Here is a 21,085-nt window from a genome sequence, read left to right on the forward strand (position 1 = left end):
GCTTCTTTAGGTATGTGAAGAGGAAAAAATTAGTTAAGACCAAAGTTGGGGCCCTTGAAGGCAGAAACAAGTGAATTTCTTATGGGGAACAAGGAAATGGCAGATGAGTTGAACAGGTACTTTGGATCTGTCTTCACTAGGGAAGACACAAACAATCTCCCAGATGTAATAGTGGCCAGAGAAACTGAAGGAAATTCACATTAGGCAGAAAATGGTGTTGGGTAGACTGATGGGACTGAAGGCTGATAAATCCCCAGGGCCAATTGATCTACATCTCAAGGTACTTAAGGAGGTGGCTATAGAAATCGTGGATGCATTGGTAATCATTTTCCAATGTTCTATAGATTCAGGATCAGTTGCTGAGGATTGGAGGGTAGCTAATGTTATCCCACTTTTTATGAAAGGAGGGAGAGAGAAAACAGGCCAATTAGCCAGACATCAGTAGTGGGGAAGATGCTGGAGTCAGTTATAGAAGATAAAATAGCGGCACATTTGGATAGCAGTAACAGGATCGGTCTGAGCCAACATGGATTTACGAAGGGGAAATCATGCTTCACTGATCTTCTGGAATTTATGGAGGCTGTAACTATGAAAATGGACAAGGGACAGCCAGTGGATGTAGTGTACCTGGGTTTTCAGAAAGCCTTTGAAAAGGTCCCACATAGAAGATTAGTGGGCAAAATTAGAGCGCATGGTATTGGGGGTAGGGTACCGATATGGTTAGAATATTGGTTTGCAGACAGGAAACAAAGAGTAGGGATTAACAGGTCCCTTTCAGAATGGCAGGCAGTGACTAGTGGGGTACCGCATGGCTTGGTGCTGGGACTACAGCTATTTACAATATACATTAATGATTTATATGAAGGGATTAAAAGTAACATTAGCAAATTTGCAGATGACACAAAGCTTGGGTGGCGGTGCGAAATGTGAGGAAGATGTTAGGAGAATGCAGGGTGACTTGGACAGGTGGGTATATGCATGGCAGATGCAGTTTAATGTGGATAAATGTGAGGGTATCTACTTTGGTGGCAAGAACAGGAAGGCAGATTACTATCTAAATGGTGTCAAGTTAGGAAAAGGGGAAGTACAATGAGATCTAGGTGTCCTTGTTCATCAGTCACTGAAAGTAAATATGCGGGTACAGTAGGCAGTGAAGAAAGCTAATGGCATGTTGGCCTTCATAACAAAGGGAGTTTAGGAGCGAAGAGGTCCTTCTGCATTTGTACAGGGCCCTGGTCGTGACCATACCTGGAGTATTGTGTGCAGTTTTGGTCTCCAAATTTGAGGAAGGACACTCCTGCTATTGAGGGAGTGCAGCGTAGGTTCACGAGGTTAATTCTCAGGATGGCGAGACTGTCATATGTTGAAAGGTTAGAGTGACTGGGCTTGTATACACTGGAATTTAGAAGGATGAGAGGGGATCTGATTGAAACACATAAGGTTATTAAGAGATTGAACATGCTAGAGGCAGGAAACATGTTCCCGATGTTGAGGGAGTCCAGAACCAGAGGCCACAATTTAAGAATAAGGAGTCGGCCATTTAGAATGGAGTTGAGAAAAAAATTTTTCACCCAGAGAGTTGTGGATCTATGGAATGCTCTGCCTCAGAAGGCAGTGGAGGCCAATTCTCTAGATGCTTTCAAGAGAGAGTTAGATAGAGCTGTTAAAGATAGAGGAGTCAAGGGATATGGGGAGAGGGCAGGAACAGGGTACTGATTGTGGATGATCAGTGCTGGCTCAAAGGGCCGTACGGCCTACACCTGCGCCGATTGTCTGTTGCTCTCAGAGCAGCCTAAATGAGCATCTGTACAGTGTTGTGTAAAGTCATAGTAAACTGATGGTGATGGGAATGAATGTTTATGGTGGTGTGTGGTGCTTTGGCCCGGATTGCTTGTATGGTAGGAACTGCATTTGCCCAGTGCACTTACAGTAGATGCTTTGTAAATAGTGGAAAGTCTTTGGGATATGAGTTCCTTGCTGCAGAATACCCAAATGGTGGGCAGCAGCGACCACCAGAATTTAGATGGTATGGGCCTTGATGTTATTAATGGCAAAGTTGGATGGTTGTTTTGGTGTTGTGCAGGCATGGGTGAGGAATTAAATATTGTGCAGTCATTAGAGTTTTCTGATCTTAAAAAACAATGAAAGTAATTGAAGCAGCTGAATAGAGCCTCTCTCCTCTATGCTATAATTTAGCTGCATTTTGGCAGTATCTTAAAAGTACATTTATTATCAAAGTATGTATACTTTATGCAACCTTGAGATTTGTCACCTTACAGGCAGCCATGAAGCAAAGAATCCCAATAGAACCCTTTAAAAAGGAAAGAAGACTGTCAAACACCCAGTGGCAAAGAGAAAGGAAAATAAACAAATCATGCATGCAGTAAAAGTGGGCAAACAACATACAGAACTGAAGTCCAACACAGACAAGCAAACCCCTCAGAGCAGTGAGCTGACCAGATTGTCCCTCACTTCCAGCCCCAACACCCTGACCACTTCAATCCGGCCTGGTGCATAAATTGTCCAAACTTCGGATTGTTCCTTGCTCTCTACCACTTTGATATGCCCTTGGGCTCTGGCATCTCAATCACCTTTCCAAGTTGGCTCAGCTCTTAAATCAATCAAACCTCAGATCTTTCCTGGACTTCACCTTGCCTCAGATACACCGCATTGAATTGCCTTCAAGTCTGCTCCAGCAACTCCAGCCCAGACGTGATACAACCATCCTGCCTCTCTGAGATATTGGCCTACACTGCAAAATATCAGGTGGCACAGGTGATTCAGCTCAACTCTGACAGGGAAGCCATAGGCCACTGTTTGCAGTGATCATTTAACAAAAAATGTGTGAATAGCAAAGTATTTAATTGTTTTCTTTACTTTATTGGCCACCAACAAGTAGTCAACAAGCAGCGCTATCTTAAACTGAAAGATACCATCCTTACTTGAAAATGTCTATCACAGCAATGGGGACAGAACCTAGCAAAACTGGCAGACCCTGAATAGAGAAGGTTTAACTAGATAGGTAGCATCTTGTGAATACCCGGCGATTTTTGGCAGCAACAATTGTAACAGATCAGTTCCTCTTCAGATATAGTGTCTGACTGGGACCTGAGAACATCAAAAGATACGGCTGCTAAAAAAAAAATAGAATGCAGGAAACATTCAGCAGGTCAGGCAGCAGCTATGGAGAAAGCACAAGTTAACTTGAGGCACTTCTTCAGATTAGGCTACCATGGCCCATTAATGTTTCAGCATTGCTTGGAATTCCATGCTGCCTTGTGGCTAACTAGGAGTCCGCTTCGATGAAAACTTAAGTGTCCTAAACTGTGCCAAACTTTTCCATAGGTATCATTATTATCAGGTGATCCAACGTATAACAAAAAGTGGAACTCGTCCAGACTGTATGGGAATTCTGTGCATATATGATTTTTAATAAATAAAAAACTTTTTTGGTTAAAAGGTTTTTACAAAATATTGTTAGCTCCTTTCTTCCTATTTGACGTGTTTTCAAAATGTCAATGCATAAATTTGTTTGGATCTGGATTAATATGCCACAATTGTTATCAAGTTTCTCACCTGTTTCAAAAGGGCATCAATCATAGCAGTGCCCAAGAAGAGCAGAATGAGCTGTCTCAATGATTTTCCCAGTTGCACTCACATCTACTGTGGTGAAGTTCTTTGAATGGTTGGTCATGACTAGCATTAACTCCTGCCTCAGCATGGACCTGGATCTGCTACATTTTGCCTGCTGCCACAACAGGTCTACAGTTGATGCAATGACACTGGCTTTCCACCTAGCCTTGGGCCACCTTAACAGTAGCAATACCCATGTCAGGCTGTTATTCATTGATTACAATTGAGCCTGGGCCTCTGCATCCAGATCCTTGACTTCCTCATTGGGAGACTATAGTCATTACGGATCAGTAATAACATCTCCTCCTCATTGACAATCAACACAGTCGTATCTTAGGGATATGTGCTTAGTCTCTCTACTCTCTCTACACTTGTGACTTTGTGTTTTGGGACAGCTCAAATGCCATCTTTAAATTAGTTGATGACATAACTTAGCAGAATCACATATGATGCGGAGGCATATAGGAGTGTCATAGATCGATTAGTTTAAGTGGTGTTATGACAACTTGCACTCAGCATCAGTAAGACCCAAGGAATTGATTGTGGACTTAAGAAGGGAAGTCAGGAGAACAGACGAGTCCCCATTGACGGGTCAGCAGTGGAAAGGTTGAACAGCTTTGAGTTCGTTAGCATCAAAACCTCAGAGGATCTATCCTGGGCCCAACATATTGATAACGATCATGAAGAAGACATACCAATGGCTATACTTCATTCTAAATTTAAGAAGATATGTAAAATCACATCTTCAAATGATTTCTGCAACTGTACCTTGGAGAGTTTTCTGACAGGTTACATCACTGGTGTGAAGGCTCCAGTATACAGGATCAGAAAAAGCTGCAAAAGATTGTAGACGCAGCCAGCTCCATCCCGGGTGCTAGCCTCCCAGCATCGAGGAAATCTTCAAAAGGCAGCATCAATCATTAAGGGCTCTCAGCATACAGGCCATGCCCTCTTCTCTTTTTTCTTCAATTGTACTGTACTGCTGCTGTAAAATAATGATGATATCAGTGATGATAAACGATTCTGACAAATGAGGTTTTGCTATTTGCCATCAATTTAGTTAAATGCCCTTTACTGCTTCTTTGAGAGTGTTTCCATTTTATCTGATGAGTTTAAAAAGGCTTGTTTTATATTTACAGGGCACTCTGCGTGTCTTGCTTGTCCTTTTGCACGACTTTCCAGAGTTTCTTTGTGACTACCATTACGGCTTCTGTGATGTTATCCCACCAAACTGTATTCAGCTGCGTAACCTGATCCTGAGTGCCTTCCCACGGAACATGCGGCTGCCAGATCCATTCACACCGAATCTAAAGGTACTAGAACACAGCTAAAAGTGAAATGGAGTAGGCATGTAGAATTTCCTAGTCCATCCAGGATTCACAATGCTTTATGAAAAAACTGTTCAACAGCATCATGTATTTAGGTGGTGTGCTCGCTTCATCAGCAGCTGTCATAGCTAATGAAAAGTTCCATAACACTAGCAAATAATACATAATGTACTTAAAATGTGATGCTTTAATGTTTCTTACACTTAAAATGACTGAACCTTTAGATGAGTTTGTTACAGTCATAAGTCTAGAAGGTACTCATTCAGCATGAATATCCCCTCCAGGTCCAACAGTTACATTTTCAAGGTCAGCTTATCACCTGTATATGAAACATTTGTTTTTGAAAATGTTAGCCATGACTAGTGAGTGGACCACACTGATCTGCCTTTGTATGAAGGATGTCTTTTTTCAGTGTTTAGAACTAGGGTCCATTGTGAATCATTTTAACTAAAGAAAGGCATGTTATGACTCTGCTAGGTGGATATGCTGAGTGAAATCAACATTGCTCCCCGCATACTGACCAACTTCACTGGAGTGATGCCACCTCAGTTTAAGAAGGACTTGGACTCCTATTTGAAGACGCGATCTCCAGTGACTTTCCTGTCAGAATTGCGCAGTAACCTGCAGGTGAGCAGGACCAGAGTAACAACTCTGTGTATAGACTGCATTTCAGACTGATTTATGACCAGGGAATATATGTACAGATGTGATGTTCATGAAGATGTGATTCATGCATAAGTATTGATCTTGTAATCTGAAGATCCTGGAAGAGAGTAGAACATCCCAGGCTCTTCAACCCACAACGTTGTGCCAACTTTAACGTACTCCAAGATCAATCTCCACTTCCCTCCTACATAGCCCTCCATTTTTCTATCATCCACGTGCCTACCTAAGAGCTTCTTACAATTTTCCTAACATATTTGCCTCTACCACCACCATCTCAGCAGTATGTTCCACGCACCCTCCACTCTGTAAAAAAAACCTACATTCTTCTCTTCACTCACCCCCCCCCCCCCCCCCCATTCCTCCAAACACCTTAAAATTATGCCCTCTCACGTAAACCATATCTGTCCTGGGGGAGAAACAGTTGGCTGTCGACTCTGTCTGTGCCTCTTTTCAACTTAGGCACCTCATCATCCTTCGCTCCTAAGAGAAAAGCCGTAGTGCGACCTGTCCCCGTAAGACATGCTCTCTAATCTAGGCAGCGTCCTGGTAAATCTCCCCTGCACCCTCTCTAAAGCTTATAAAACTGCAACATTACCTCACAGTTCTAGAAATCAATCGCCTGACTAACGAAGGCCAACCACCCTATCATTTTTCATGGCAACTTTGAGGGACCTATGGATCCTTCTGTTCTCCACACCATTAAGAATCCTGGCATTAACCTTGTACTCTGCCTTCAAGTATGACCTTCTAAAGTAAGTGTGTGTTATTGGATGATTTTCCCAAGTTGACTTCCATTTTCATTGTAAACCAAATTATGGCAGACTTTTTGAGTGAGCAGGGCTAGATTGAGAATCCAAATAATGACAAGTGCTGTTTAAGTTTCAGTGTTCAAGTAACTATTGGGTGTGAGCGTATGTACATAAGATTAACTTATATAAGACATAGGAGCAGCATTAGGCTATTTGGGCATCGAGCTTGCTCCGCCATCCAATCATGGCTGGTCCTTTTCTCCCCCACTCACTTCTTCAGTCCCACTCCCTGGCCTTGATGCCGTGGCCTGTCAAGAACGCATCAATCTCTGCCGTAAATACACTCAATGACCTGGTCTCCACAGCTGCCTGTGGAAACAAATTGCACAAATTCTCCACCCTCTGGCTAAAGAAATTTCTCCATCTGTTTTAAATGGGCACCCCTCTATCCTGAGGCTGTGCCCTTTTGTCCTAGACGCCCCCTTCATAGGAAGCATCATTTACAAATTTACTCTGTCTTGGCCTTTCAGCATATAAAAGGTTTCAATGAGATCCTCCTTCATCCTTCTAAATTCCACCGAGGTCAGGCCCAGAGCCATCAAATGTTCCTCATTTGATAACTCTTTCATTCCCAGTATCATCCTTGTGAACCGGCTCCAATGCCAGCACATCTTTTCTTAGATAAGGAGCTCAAAACTATTCACAGTACTCAAGTTGAGGCCTCCACAGTGCCTTATAAAGCTTCAGCATCTCATCCCTGCTCTTGGATTCTAGACCTCTTTAAATGAATGCTAACATGGCATTTGCCTTCCTCACCACCAGTTTGACCAACAAGTTAATCTTTAGGGTGTTCTGCACAAGGACTGCCAAGTCTCTTTGCATCTCAAATTTTTGGATTTTCTCCCCATACAGAAAATATCTTCACATTTATCCACCAACCAGAAAAGGATACTTTTATTCCAACTCACTGTCTTCAGCCAATCAGCCAATGCTCTAAGCATGCTATTAACTTTCCAGTAATGTCATGGGCCCTGAACTTTGTAAGCAACCTCATGTTTGGCATCTTGTGAAAGGTCTTCTGAAAATCCAAATTTCCAACATCCACTGCATCTCCTTTTATCTGTCCTACTTGTAACCTCCTCAAAGAATTCCAACAGATTCATCAGGCAAAACTTTCCCTTAAGAAAACCATCCTGACTCCTTAACAATTGACTCCAACATCTTTCCAACTACTGACGTTAGGCAAACTGGTCTATAATTTCCTTTCTGCTGCATTTCTTAAAGACTGGAATGACATTTGCAATTTTCCAGTCTTCTGGCACCATGCCAGAGTCCATTGATTTTTGAAAGATCATTACTAATGTCTCTATAGTTTCATCTGCTACCTCTTTCAGAACCCTAGGTACCGTTCATTTGTCCCAGGTGACTTGTGTACCCTTAGGTCTTTAAGCTTTTTGAGCACCTTCTCCCTTGTAATAGCAACTGTATACTCACTTCTGTTCTCTCACACCCATCAACATCTGGCACACTGTTAGTGTCTTCTCATTTTGTTCATCTGCCATCTTCTTGATCGCCGTTATTACTTCTCTGGCCTAGTGGCCAGAGATCCATTCTCATCTCTTTTTTATAAACTTGAAAAAGCTTTTTCTATCTACCTTGATGTTGTGTGCTAGCTTGCTTTCATTTTTCATCTTTTCCCTCCTAATGATTCTTTTAGTTGTTTTCTGTAGGTTTTTAAAAGCTTCCCAATCCTCTAACTTCCCACTAATTTTTGCTTTGTTGTATGCTCTCTCTTTGGCTTTTACATTTGCTTTTGACTTCCCTTCTTGGCCATGGTTGTATTATTTTGCCATTTAAATATTTCTTTGTTTTTGGAATGCATTGATCTTGCACTTTCCTCATTTCCCCAGAAACTCGAGGCATTGCTGCTCTGCTGTTTTCCCTGCTAGCATCTCCTTCCAATGTACTTCGGCCAGTTCCTCGCTCATATCACTGTAATTTCCTTTACTCCACTGAAATACTGCTACATCAGACTTTACTTTCCCCTATCAAATTTCAAGTTGAACACAAGTCATATTATGATCACTAAACTAAGGGTTCCTTTACCTTAACCTCCCTAATCGTCTCTGGTCCATTAAAAATCACCCAATCTAATTTAGCTGATCCTCTAATAGACTCAATGACAAACTGCTCTAAAAAGCCATCTCTTAGGCATTCAACAAATCACTCTCTTGGGATCCATTGCCAACCTGATTTCTCCAATCGACCTGCATGTTAAAATCTCTCACGACTATCATAACATTACCCTTTTGACATACCTTTTCATTGTAATCTGTAGTCTACATCCCAGCTACTGTTTGGAGGTCTGTATATAACTGCCATCAGGGTCCTTTTACCCTTGCAGTTTCTTAACTCAACCCACAAAGATTTAACATCTTCCAATCCTATGTCACATCTTTCTAAAGATTTATGTATTTTCTATGTATATTAAGAGACATTAGGTGCAAGAGTATCTGGACATGACTCTGTCAAGAAATGATAATCAGTTATGAACAAAATGATGTTAACACACATGGAAGACCTAGAGTTCCCCGTGTCACTAGCAGTGCAGCAACATTTTACACTGGAAACTCATGGTGATAGGTTAGCTTCCTGCTGTTCCCAACTGACATGATTTATTACCAATGTGAGGTACTAAACAAGTACACATCAGTGTTCTCCAAAAAAGACACACAGGAGAGCGAAATCAGTGTGGGTTGTTGCTAAATGCCTAGGGTAAGTTGAGATCGAGGAGGTGGTGGCATAGGGATTTTGAAGACAATTCAGGTGGGTAAGTCCCTGGGTCTGGTGAAATCTGTCCTGCTTATTCAGATACAAGAGAGTTGATGGCTGGGCCTTTGACAAAGATGATCCAGTGTTGTTCCTTAGTTTAAAAAGGCCAATAGGAATAATCTAGGAATTTATAGGCTGGTGAGCCTCAAAACAATGGTAGGGAAGCAGTTGAAGAGGATTGTTATGGATAGGATTTACTCATTTGGAAAAGCGTGCAGGGGTGATCTTACAGAAGTGGGCATTTTGAGGAAGTGTCGAAGATGATTGAGGTTGAGGTTAAATGTCTACCTCAACTTCAGTAAGGCTTTTGGCAAGGTCACTCATGGCAAGCTGATCCAGAAAACTAAAGATGCATGATGACTTGGTAGCTCAGGTTCAAAATTGGCTTTGTTGTGGAAGACAGGGTAGTGCTGAAGGGGTGTTTTTTTTCTAGCTGGAGGTCTGAACAGTGTGTTCTTTTGGAATGGTACTGGGACCTCTTATTTGGGCAAAAATGTAGATGGCTATTTAGTAAGTTTGTAATGCCATCAGTATTGATAGAGTTGCAGGTAGTGCAGAACATTGTCAAACAATACAGCAGGATAATGATCAATTGTAGATATGAATGGAAAAATGGCAGATGGGAATTTTTTCCAGCCAAGTTAATGAGTGAAACTTTAGAAGTCCTCAGAAGCATTGCTGTACAGAGGGATCCCTGAAAATGGCAATACAAGTAGATCTGTTTATTTATTGAGATACAGGGCAGCTTAAGCCCTTCAAGCTGTGCCACCCAGCAACTCCCAGTTTAGCTTCTTGCTTAATCACGGGACAGTTCACGATTATTAATTAACCTACTAACCAAACCATCTTTGGACTGTGGGAGGAAACTAGAGCACCCCAAGAAAACCCACTGCTGGTTGGCTGGTCTTCAACTTGGCCAAAATAAACTTCATCTGGGATAGATATGGTAAAGTGGCATGGTTGCCTTCGTAACTTGGGCTGTTGAGTATAAAAGGAAGCCACGTGCAGCTGTATAAAACTTTGGTTAGGCTGCACTGGGAGTATTGTGTACAGTTCTGGTTGTCCCATTATAGGAATGTTGAGGCTTTGGAAAGCTTTGCCAAAATGCTGCCTGAGTTTGGAAGTTGGACAAACTTGTGTTGCTTCCTCTGGAGTGCAGGGGGCTGAGGGGAGTCCCTTATACTCTCATTTAATATTAGAGGTACCTGTTTTGGAACATATGGTCAGATCATGTGTCCTGTAGCCAAAAGGATAAGTATGTTTTAAGCATGGATTTGCAATACTATTTTTCTCATCAGTTTTAAACTGATAGAATTGGAGTAAACTAAAGCTTGACTAGAAATATTAGAAGAACAAGAGAAAATCTGCAGATGTTGGAAATCCAAGCAGCACAGGTACACTGATACAGGGTCTTGGCCTGAAACATCGACTGTCCTCTTTTCCATAGATACCTCCTGGCCTGCTGAGTTCCTCCAGCATCTTGTGTGTGTTAATTAGTAATACAGGGGTTCATTCAAATTAATGAACAGTGGTGTCAGAGCAGTTCCTATTGGGTGTCTCGTTTAGTGAGTAGTGCAAATGTGAACCTGAGGCATGTGACTTAACTGAGTAATGCCCAAGCACTAGCCTTATTGTTAAAATATCCTGCTAGTTTTCCAGTCAGGTAAGGTGATGAGTTTTGAACAAGTGGATCTTGGCTAGAACACCAGTGGAGGAAAGTACAATTGCTCTCATTCCATTTCCACAAAGGAGTAACATGAGTGTGAGTCTCCTGCTTCTAATTACTATACCACCAAATAGAAACTAGTTTGTCCAAGTGAATTAAACTAATCTCTGTATCTCAGGTATCAAACGAACCTGGTAACCGGTACAACATTCAACTAATAAATGCCCTGGTGCTGTATGTGGGAACGCAGGCGATTGCTCACATCCATAACAAGGGCAGCACGCCATCCATGAGCACCATCACGCACTCGGCACATATGGACATCTTCCAGAACCTGGCTGTGGATCTTGATACAGAAGGTAAGGAACTGGTCAAGTTCTAATATCTCTCTTTTTCTTTCTGTTTTTCTTTTTAATGAATAGTTGGTGTTAGAGCAGTACCCATTGGGTGTTTCGTTTAGAGAATGTTGCATATGTGAATTTGAGGCATATAAAGTGATTGTGACTTAACTGACCAGTGAATGCTGTAGTTGAATTTGGAGTTTTGGCTAAGGGTGTCTAACAAATTGGCTTGTTTGCCTTTTTTCTGAAACAGCCCTCCCCTCTGTCCCATTCCTCCTGTCCTTTTAACTTTTAAAACGTGATGGATTTTTTTAATATATTAGAATTGACACAAAATGTGGTGTACACTTGGTCCTCATTATCTGTTGATTTGGGATATGTGTTCCCATGAGGTTGTCTCTATCTCCAATATTCCGAACAAATAAACTGCTAGCATTAGGAAGGTAAAGATGAATTATGAAAGGAAGCTGGTGACCAATATCAGAGAAGATACTGAAAGCTTTTTTAAGTATATAAAGGGTAAAAGAGAGTTGAGGGTAAATATTAGGACCAATAGAAAATGGCGCTGGAGATATTGTAATGAGATGTGGCAGAGGAACTGAATGCGTATTTTGCATCAGTCTTCACAGTGGAAGACGTCTGCAGAATACCGGACATTCAAGAGCGTCAAGGAAGTGAAGTATGTGCAGTAAAAATTACAACTGAGAAGCTTAATGGTCTGGATAAATCTCCTGGACCTGATGGAATGCAACCTCGGGTTCTGAAGGAAGTAGCTGGAGAGATTGTGGAGGCATTAACAATGATCTTTCAAGAATTGATAGATTCTGGCATTGTACCAGATGACTGGAAAATTGCAAATTTTACTCCACTATTTAAGAAGGGTGGGAGGCAGCAGAAAGGAAACTATGGACCTGACATCAGTGGTTGGGAAGTTGTTGGAACTGATTGTTACGGATGAAATTACTGAGTACCTGGGGGCACATGACAAGATAGGCCAGCCAGCATGGTTTCCTGAAAGGAAAATCCTGCCTGACAAACCTACTGCAATCCTTTGATGAAATTATAAGCAAAGGAGATGCAGTAGATGTGGTGTACTTGGATTTTCAGAAGTTCTTTGACAAGGTGCCACACATGAGGCTGCTTAGAGAGCCCATGGAATTACAGGGAAGTTACTAGCATGGGTGGAGCATTGGCTGGTTGGCAGAAAGCAGAGAGTGGGAATAAAGGAAACTTATTCTGGCTGGCTGCCGGTTACCAGTGGAGTACCACGGGGTTGGTGTTGGGACCACTACTTTTTACAATGTATGCCAATGATTTGGATTATGGAATTAGTGGCTAAATTTGCCGATGATACAAAGTGGAGGAGCGGGTAGTGTGAAGAAACAGAGAGCCTGCAGAGAGACTTAGATAGTTTAGGGGAATAGTTAAAGATGTGGCAAATGAAATGCAATGTTGGGAAGTGTATGGTCATGCACTTTGGTGGAAGAAATAAACTGGCAGATTATTATTTAAATAGGGAGAGAATTCAAAATGCAGAGATGCAAAGAGACTTGGGAGTCCTTGTGCAGGATACCCTAAAGGTTAACTTCTAAATTGAGTCGGTGGTGAAGAAGGCAAACGCAATATTGGCACTCATTTCTATAGAATATAAGAGCAGGGATGTGATACTGCGACTGTATAAGGCACTCGTGAGACCACACTTGGAGTATTGTGTGCAGTTTTGGGCTCTTTATTTTAGGAAAGGATAAACTGACATTGGAGCAGGTTCAGAGAAGATGCACAAGAATGATTCCAGGAGTGAAAGGGTTACTGCATGAGGAACGTCTGGCAGCTCTTGGGCTGTATTCCCTGGAGTTCAGGAGAATGAGGGGCAGGGGAATCTCATAGAAACATTCCAAGTGGCCTAAACAGATTAGATATGGCAGTTATTTCCCATGGTAGGGGAGTCTAGGACAAGAGGGCACAACTTAAGGATTGAAGGACGTCCATTTAGACAGAGATGTGGAGAAATTACTTCAGTCAGAGGTGGTAAATCTGTGGAATTTGTTGCCATGAGTGGCTGCGGAAGCCAAGTCATTGGGTGCATTTAAGGCAGAGATAGATAGGTCCTTGATTAGCCAGGGCATCAAAGGGTATGGGGAGAAGGCAGGGGAGTGGGGATGACTGGAAGAATTGGATCAGCCCATGATTGGGCTAAATGGCCTATTTCTGCTCCTATATCTTATGGTCTTATCTTAAGCACAGATCAGCTGGTGCTTCAACAACTGCAGCTACAGTTGAAACACCCTTGCATCTAAAAACTGCATCATGGATCACAAACTAGCAATAATGCTTCCATATCTAGATTTAAGAGTTCCCGTACATCAGCCACATCTGCTAATGCAGCAAGAGCCCATGCAAAGGCAGCAAATGCACGCGCTTCGTATGCTGAGAGGGAGGCTAAACTTTAGATGGAAAAGGCAGAACTGCTTTTAAACAAGGCAAAAGAGGCAGCTGAGAAACCGGAGAAACCGGAGGGACCAGTGGCATTAGAAAGGGCTAACAAAGTGGTGTCAGAAAAGGGCATTGCGAAGCATACAGGTGAATACTTGAAACCACAGCTTGAATTTGTGTGTCTCAGAGCGAACAGCTTTTTCTACCACTTCCCGAATATCAGTGTTTTTCAACTGCTGCTTTCTTACATGGCAAACTCCTTCAGAAGATGGATTACGCCGATAGAATCAGTAAGCTACCTTTGTCAGTACTTTCATACCACTTGAGGAGAATTCCAATGCAAGGACCCTCCTCTGGAAGAATGAACAGGAAAAGGATGTTAGGTTGGCTCACCACCCCTGTGGCACACTGCTGGGTGCTGCAGCCCAGTTGTTTGTTCCCCAGGATGGGGCAGCCCAACAGAATACCTTGCACAATATCTGGCTCACCGTCTCTTAGTGAGCACAAGCTTATACCAGTTTGATTCCAAACCCGAGAGCAGTCACCATTCAACAATACCACTAGGAACTTTGTTGGAGAATCCTGTGAGCATGTCAAGCGGATAATGCAGGAGCTTAGAGCAAAGACTGCTCTGTTCACTATATACACATGACTGTGTGGCTAGGCAGAGCTCAAATACCATCTGTAACTTTGCTGACGATACAACCAGTGTTGGTAGAATCTCAGGTGGTGACGAGAGGGCGTACAGGAATAAGATATACCAACTGGTGGAGCGGTGTCGCAGCAACAGCCTTGCATTCAACATCAGTAAGACAAAAGAGCTGATTGTGGACTTCAGAAAGGGTAAGACGAAGGAACACATACCAATCCTCAGTACGGATTAGCTGAGCCAAAGTGCTTTTTTTCTGTGCTGTAGTGTTCTATGACTTTTAACTAAATTTCTCTTAAAGGTTTAAATTGAACCTACATCCACCACTCCTTGAGTACAATATCATCTTCATCGGAGGCTGGCTGAAACATAGGAGAGAAGGAACCCCCTTACCTGTTGTAGAACAGCCAGGTCTCCTTGCTCCTGATATGGCACAATCACAATCAGGTGAAATGTCAAGGCTGTCATCTGATGGAAAGAGCAGCAGATTTGAGGATCATAGGAGATAAGAGACTCATCAACTCAGTTCTGCATGAATGTGGCATCTGCTGGAAGTTCTGGAGGAGCAACGCATAGCAAATCTACCTCCTGAGCTTGGCTGTCTGTCTAGTTAATGTAACAACACCTTAGCAAGGGCAGGACAAGGATGTTGTTGGTTCTTGAGGACAGGAGTTACAGGGAAAGGTTGAATGGGTTCGGATTTATTCCTTGAAGTGTGGAAGAATGAGGGGAGATTTGATGGAGGTATACAAAATTGAGGGATATAGCCAGTTTAAAGGCAAGCAGGCATTCTGAACTGAGGTTGGGTGAGTCTAGAACTAGAGGTCATGGGTTAAGTGTGAAAAGTGAAATGTTTAAGGGGAACCTGAGGAGGAATTTCTTCACATGGAGGGTAGTGTAGTAGTGGAATGAGCTGCCAGCAGAAGTGGTGGATGTAGGTTCAATTTAAACCTTTAATCATGGATAGGAGGTTATAGAGGGCAGGTCAATGGGACAAGGCAGTATAATGGTTCAGTATGGATTAGCTGAGCCAAAGTGCCTTTTTCTGTGCTGTAGTGTTCTATGACTTTTAACTTTGTTGTTGGGTTAGAGTGAGGTATCTTTGCAGATTTCAAATTAATCACTGCTTGTGTCACTTAATAGAAGTAGTTCCTTAGCTAATACAGTTTCCTTTAGGTATATAACGATGTAGCTAGATACAAAGCAAGCTTGGTTCTAGACAAAAGGTCATGGTGAATGGTTGTTGTTTGGTCTTGACGTGTTTTAAACGACAAAGATGCTGTTTATCCCAACTATCTGCTTTCTTTCTATTTCACTTTGGGAAATTTGTTGCTCGAGAGGGATTTTGCATGTTGGGTTTTGAGCAGAGCAGATTTGATGCATTTGTATTCAGAAATATTGCTTAAGTTTTAATCTTTCCATAATGACCACCTGGAATAATATCTGTTCCATCTTGAAGGTCGATACTTGTTCCTGAATGCCATCGCCAATCAGCTGCGTTACCCTAACAGCCACACTCACTATTTCAGCTGCACTATGCTGTATCTGTTTGCTGAAGCAAATACAGAAGCAATCCAGGAACAAATCACCAGGTGAGGAACTGGGGACAATTCTCACCACTACCCTACTCATCAAATTTGGGCTGAAATTGTCAACTCTTTTGATTATATTTGTAAAAGTCCTTTTGGTGTATCTTAAAACTTATGAGTTGAGTCACAGTAGTTTCATAATTAGAAGAATGGGGAATTGAATTAGGATATAATCATGCATATAGAAATCCCTAATTCAGTTCTAACTTGGCAAGTTCATAAATTGCCTTCCATACCTTTCCCTGAATGACCACTAAAGTATTGAGCTTCAATTGTAACTGTGCTTTTTCTTTGCCAGGGTCCTGTTGGAAAGGCTGATAGTAAACAGACCTCATCCATGGGGGCTCCTTATCACCTTTATTGAACTAATTAAAAATCCAGCCTTCAAGTTCTGGAACCATGAGTTTGTCCACTGTGCTCCTGAAATTGAAAAGTAAGTGTTTTTGTTTTTAATATTTTTTTTTCCTTGAGTTGTCCTTGGATGTCAGATCTTTGTTATTGAGTTTGTCTTTTGCTTCTGTAGGTTGCAACTTATACCTCTCTCCAAATATCTGACCCGAGCCCCAGGTATGCTATTGCACCAAACTAGGACTTAGTCGAGAATATTCTTGTTTCAATTGCCAGGCCACACCCTTCAGAAATACAACTAAGACTGTACAGTGGGATGGTTGGATTGTTTCAAACACTTTGTCCAGTTTATGGATTTATACCCTTCCAGTCTTCCTGCTGTTTTCTTTTTGTAAGATTATTGGCCTTTCTGTAAGCTTATTTTTCTTTTCCATTTCATCATTCCCTGAAACACCACACACTATATAAAAGGTGAATGTTTGCAACTTAATTCGATAATTAGTAATTTTATTTTCCTTAGATGTGCTCATCCTTATGCTTGTGATCAATTTGTACTCCTTAATGTGAGGCATCATGAATGGTGTTAGCCATTTGTCACACTTGTCCTGCTGATAGACATTTAATCACAAAGGACTCTTGGCCTTTTTGTCCCAGCTTATTCCAATCCAGCATCAATTATAGCTGGCAGCTGGTGGTACACTTGATACTACTGGACCAATTCGGCTTGAGTTGATCCATCCATGGGTGTTTGGGGGCAAATTGTATATGATGCATCATGGTTGGGGTAGTGCTGCACAGAAGTAGTTGCACCCTGGTTCTGGTGAGCACAGGTACACTCTAGGAGCTTGAACACCTAATCCTGCCACATTTGGGTGCCGTTTTCCAGGTAAGACACTGAACCAAGGGTTTGTCGGACCTCAGTGGTTGTGAACATTTAGATAAGAGCAAGGGGATTCTGCAGAGAGGGTTGGTCAGTTTTGATGGCCCAAAAGTAGTTTGTTTCAATGTGGTATCTTGATGTGCATACAGTTGGAATGTTGCCCCCCTTATTACAACAGTGATGACTTCAGAAGCATGTGCACAGCAAGATGTCCTGAGGGTGCATTGTTTTCTGCTTAGACTAATACCGGCTGATGGCCATTTTACAGGTTGTTCCAGTCTGTAGCTCAATGCTGTATGGGACAGAAGCAGGCACAACAAGTAATGGAAGGCACCGGTGCAAGTTAAAACGGCAAAGCAATACCTCCTTGGAGAAACAACGTGGAGAGAGTGATGAGCAGCCTGTGTTTTTCTTGAAAACTGTCGTTGGTTGTGTAACTTGCTGGTTCTTCCAATCAAATGCAGTCAGCTGCATGAGTCAGACATAGGAACAATGGTCAGTGAAGAGCTGATTTCATGATGGACATGTTTCATTTTTCATTTGTCACTTGGCCAAAAAAAAACAAATGCTGTGAATATCATTTGAAATGATATAAAAATGTAAATAAAAGGGAGTGCAACCTTAAACTGGACTATCTCCATCTGTGCAAATTGTATTAAACTGACTTTTATCCAGTTATTACCGGTGTTGGCAGCTGATGACACGTTGATGAAGCATGTCTGGGATAGATTCCCCACCGTTCCAAACTACAGCCACAGATCCTCCTGAGATGCGACAGGAGCTGCTCTTTATTTGTTGAGGGGTGGGAGGAGGGAGAGGAGGAAAGCGGTATTGACTTTCATTTGCCCATTTTCTTGCATATTTAAAGTCCTCCAGCAGATTAGAATGGAGGTTCAGTATGGTTTACAAAAAGATTTATTTTTTAAGGTTTTTGTCTTTGAGATGAGCCGCTCCTTCAGTCCTTTAACTAAAAGGAAGTGTCCAGGCTGATTGTGGAGTTAACTATGTTAATGCAAAGGATAATAAAAGGTTCTCCCTGAATTCTGTAAATTGTGGGATAAAAATAAGCCAGTTTTGCGGCATGAAGTCGATTAAGTTTGTAAAAAGAAACCAAGGACCAATACAGGCCATTTTGTAAGGATTTTGAATGTTGTTTTGTAAATGTATTGGTCCATGTGTTGTATTTTGTAGTCTTTGTAGTTTCCTTGACTCTAGTTCTGCCACTTAACACTTGTATGTAAGCATATTGTAGTTAATGCATTAAAACCCATGTCATGCAGCAACCTCCTCTTCGTTTCTTGCCTCTAGACATTAAAGGCCAGTTGACATTCACTGTATAACATAGGGCTGGTTCTGAACCTAACTGAATATCAATTTAAAAAATTATTTATCACATTGCCAACCCACAGCTTTGCCTATTTCTATCATAATTCATATTTTTGTGGAAGCAAAATGATCTTTATTGTGGAGACCAAAATTGTGAGATGAACTTGGTGGATTACATGCTCAGAACCAGTCTCTGCTAAGTATTCAACACTATCTGCCTTTTTGTTCCTTCCAAATTGCAATATCAATCACATTTAGCTCAGTAGTTGTGAGATCCTTTTCTTGACTGCACCAAAGTAAAAGATATTCCCACTGGGGAATAAACTATTCCATTTCAAGCACCCTATGCTCAGTATGTTGAACTGTGCCAGTAAGTGAGGCTTGCTGAACTCCATCTCAGACTTCAGAAGAGATGTCAATATTTCTACTATGCTGTATCTATCTCTCATTTCCTGCACAACCATCTGTAAATGATCTCATATGCAGAATTCATCAGCTCTTTCTTTGTGCTCCATGGGGTCTTGCGACTAGCAGCAAGAGATGATTTTGATCCACCACTTCTAAAGTGTAATGGCCTGGATCTACTTTACTGTAGTGTTATCCTAACTTTCCACAAGCAGTTTGATTTATAGGTATAACCTTCAGTCTTGGATTCCTTTCAGTGCAACAATAAGCTTATTTCTAAGTATTATGTCACTTCCCCATAAAGAATGATATAATAAAACCCCAGATAAACCATATTTGGAATATTGTCCAGTTCTGGTCTCCCATGGAAGCTTTAGTGAGGATGCACAGATTTACCAGGATGCTGCCTGGATTAAAGGATGTGTTTTACAAGCATAGGTTGAGTGAGTTTGGGTGTTCTCTCTGCGACATAGGAGGATGAGAGTGGACAGCCAGAGACTTTTTTGCCCATGGTGGAAGTGGCTAATACAAGGGGACATAATTTTAAGATAAATGAAGGAAAATATGGGGGTGGGGGGTGTCAGAGGCAGGTTAGAGATATTTAAGAAACTTAGATAGGTACATGGATGATAGAAAAATGAAGGGTTATGTAGGAAGGGAAGGGTTAGATTGATCTTGAGAGTAAGTTAAAATGTCAACGCAACATCATTGGTCAAAGGGCCTGTAACTGCTTTATGTTTAATGTCCCTTCAATCATTTAAACTCCAGGCTGATTTTGGCATATTTTATCATATGCCTCCAAGTGCTCCAAAACCTCATCCTTAATAATGGACTCAACATCTTCCGAACCACTGAAGTCAGACTAACTGGCCTGGTGAGTTCCTCTAGCATTGTGTGTGTGTGTTGCTTTGGTTTCCAGCATCTGCAGACTTTCTCATTTATGAAGTGACATTTGCAATTTTCCAGCCTTTTGGAACCATTCCAGAATCTAGAGGTTCCAAAAAGATTATTAATAATGCCTCTACAGTTTCTTCAGTTACCTCTGAATGTTAGACCATCTGCTCCAGGTGACTTATCTTAAGACCTTTCAGCTTCCCAAGCACCTTAGTATTAGCAACTACAAGCACTTTCCTTCCCCCCACTCTCAGAACTTCCTGGCAAACTGCTAGTGTACCACAAAGACTGACTGATGCAAAATACTAAATATTTGCCAGTCATTTCATTGCCCCCCATTTCTACAGTTGCAAGGAAGAGCTAGTGAATCCTTTGCAATTATCTGGTTTTCTGCAATAATTACTCAAAATGTGTTCTGATCTTCATGTAAGTCATAGTAAGTTCCCTTGCAACTGTACCTCTCCAGTGGTCCAACATCCTCTCTCGCCTCTCTTGTACTCTTCATTTAAGTGAAAAAACTTTGGTATTCTTTTCTATTATCAGCTAGCTTATCTTCATATTTAATCTTTTCTCTCTTTATTACTTTAGTTGCCTTCTGGTGGCTTTTAAAAGCTTCCCAATCCTCTTAACTTCCCACTAATTTTTGCTTTTTTATATATATATCCCCTGTTTTGCTTTTATGCTGTCTTTGACTTCCCTTGTCAACCACAATTGTTTCATCCTCCCTTTAGATTAGTTGTTCATCTTTGGGATCTTATAGTGTAGCCCTGATAGATCTGTTCTCCAGTTAGGTACTGTAAAATTGAAATAAAAACATACCTCACACTTGCAACTTTATCCCCTCAGTTTTCAACTTCAGTGGCAACTTCACAGATGCTCCAAATATTGCCAATAACATCAATCCTACTTTAACATAGAAAATAGGTGCAGGAGTAGGCCATTCGGCACTTCAAGCCTGCACCACCATTCAGTATGATCATGGCTGATCATTCCAACTCAGAACACTGTACCTGCTTCTCTCCATACCCCCGATCCCTTTAGCCACAAGGGTCATATCTAACTTCCTCTTAAATATAGCCAATGAACCGGCCTCAACTGTTTCCTGTGGCAGAGAATTCCACAGATTCACCACCCTCTGTGTGAAGAAGTTTTTCCTCATCTCGGTCCTAAAAGGCTTCCCCTTTATCCTTAAACTGTGACCCCTCATTCTGGACTTCCCCAACATTGGAAACAATCTTCCTGCATCTAGCCTGTCCAATCTCTTTAGAATTTTATACGTTTCAATAAGATCCCCCCTCAATTTTCTAAGTTCCAGTGAGTATCAGCCTAGTCGATCCAGTCTTTCT

At 41.7% G+C, this 21,085-nt stretch overlaps 1 protein-coding gene across 5 annotated transcripts in view; it reads left to right on the forward strand.

Annotated features, from left to right (window-relative positions):
- cnot1 (CCR4-NOT transcription complex, subunit 1) overlaps positions 1-17,745 on the forward strand; it is a 261,162-nt gene extending 243,417 nt beyond the window's left edge. For 4 of the 5 annotated variants that reach the window (XM_059992490.1, XM_059992494.1, XM_059992492.1 and 1 more), the window contains 6 exons: positions 4,773-4,946; positions 5,439-5,588; positions 11,053-11,233; positions 15,757-15,889; positions 16,185-16,319; positions 17,383-17,745. In XM_059992490.1, coding sequence (XP_059848473.1) covers positions 4,773-4,946; positions 5,439-5,588; positions 11,053-11,233; positions 15,757-15,889; positions 16,185-16,319; positions 17,383-17,461 — 852 coding nt within the window. In that variant the 3' untranslated portion in view covers positions 17,462-17,745. Of the gene's footprint in view, positions 1-4,772; positions 4,947-5,438; positions 5,589-11,052; positions 11,234-15,756; positions 15,890-16,184; positions 16,320-16,409; positions 16,454-17,382 lie in introns of all 5 variants that reach the window. The other variant, XM_059992493.1, reaches the window with a different exon arrangement.
- Positions 17,746-21,085: the final 3,340 nt, after the last annotated feature.

Source organism: Hypanus sabinus, chromosome 17, assembly GCF_030144855.1.
Source record: "Hypanus sabinus isolate sHypSab1 chromosome 17, sHypSab1.hap1, whole genome shotgun sequence".
NCBI classification, from domain to species: Eukaryota; Metazoa; Chordata; class Chondrichthyes; order Myliobatiformes; family Dasyatidae; genus Hypanus; species Hypanus sabinus.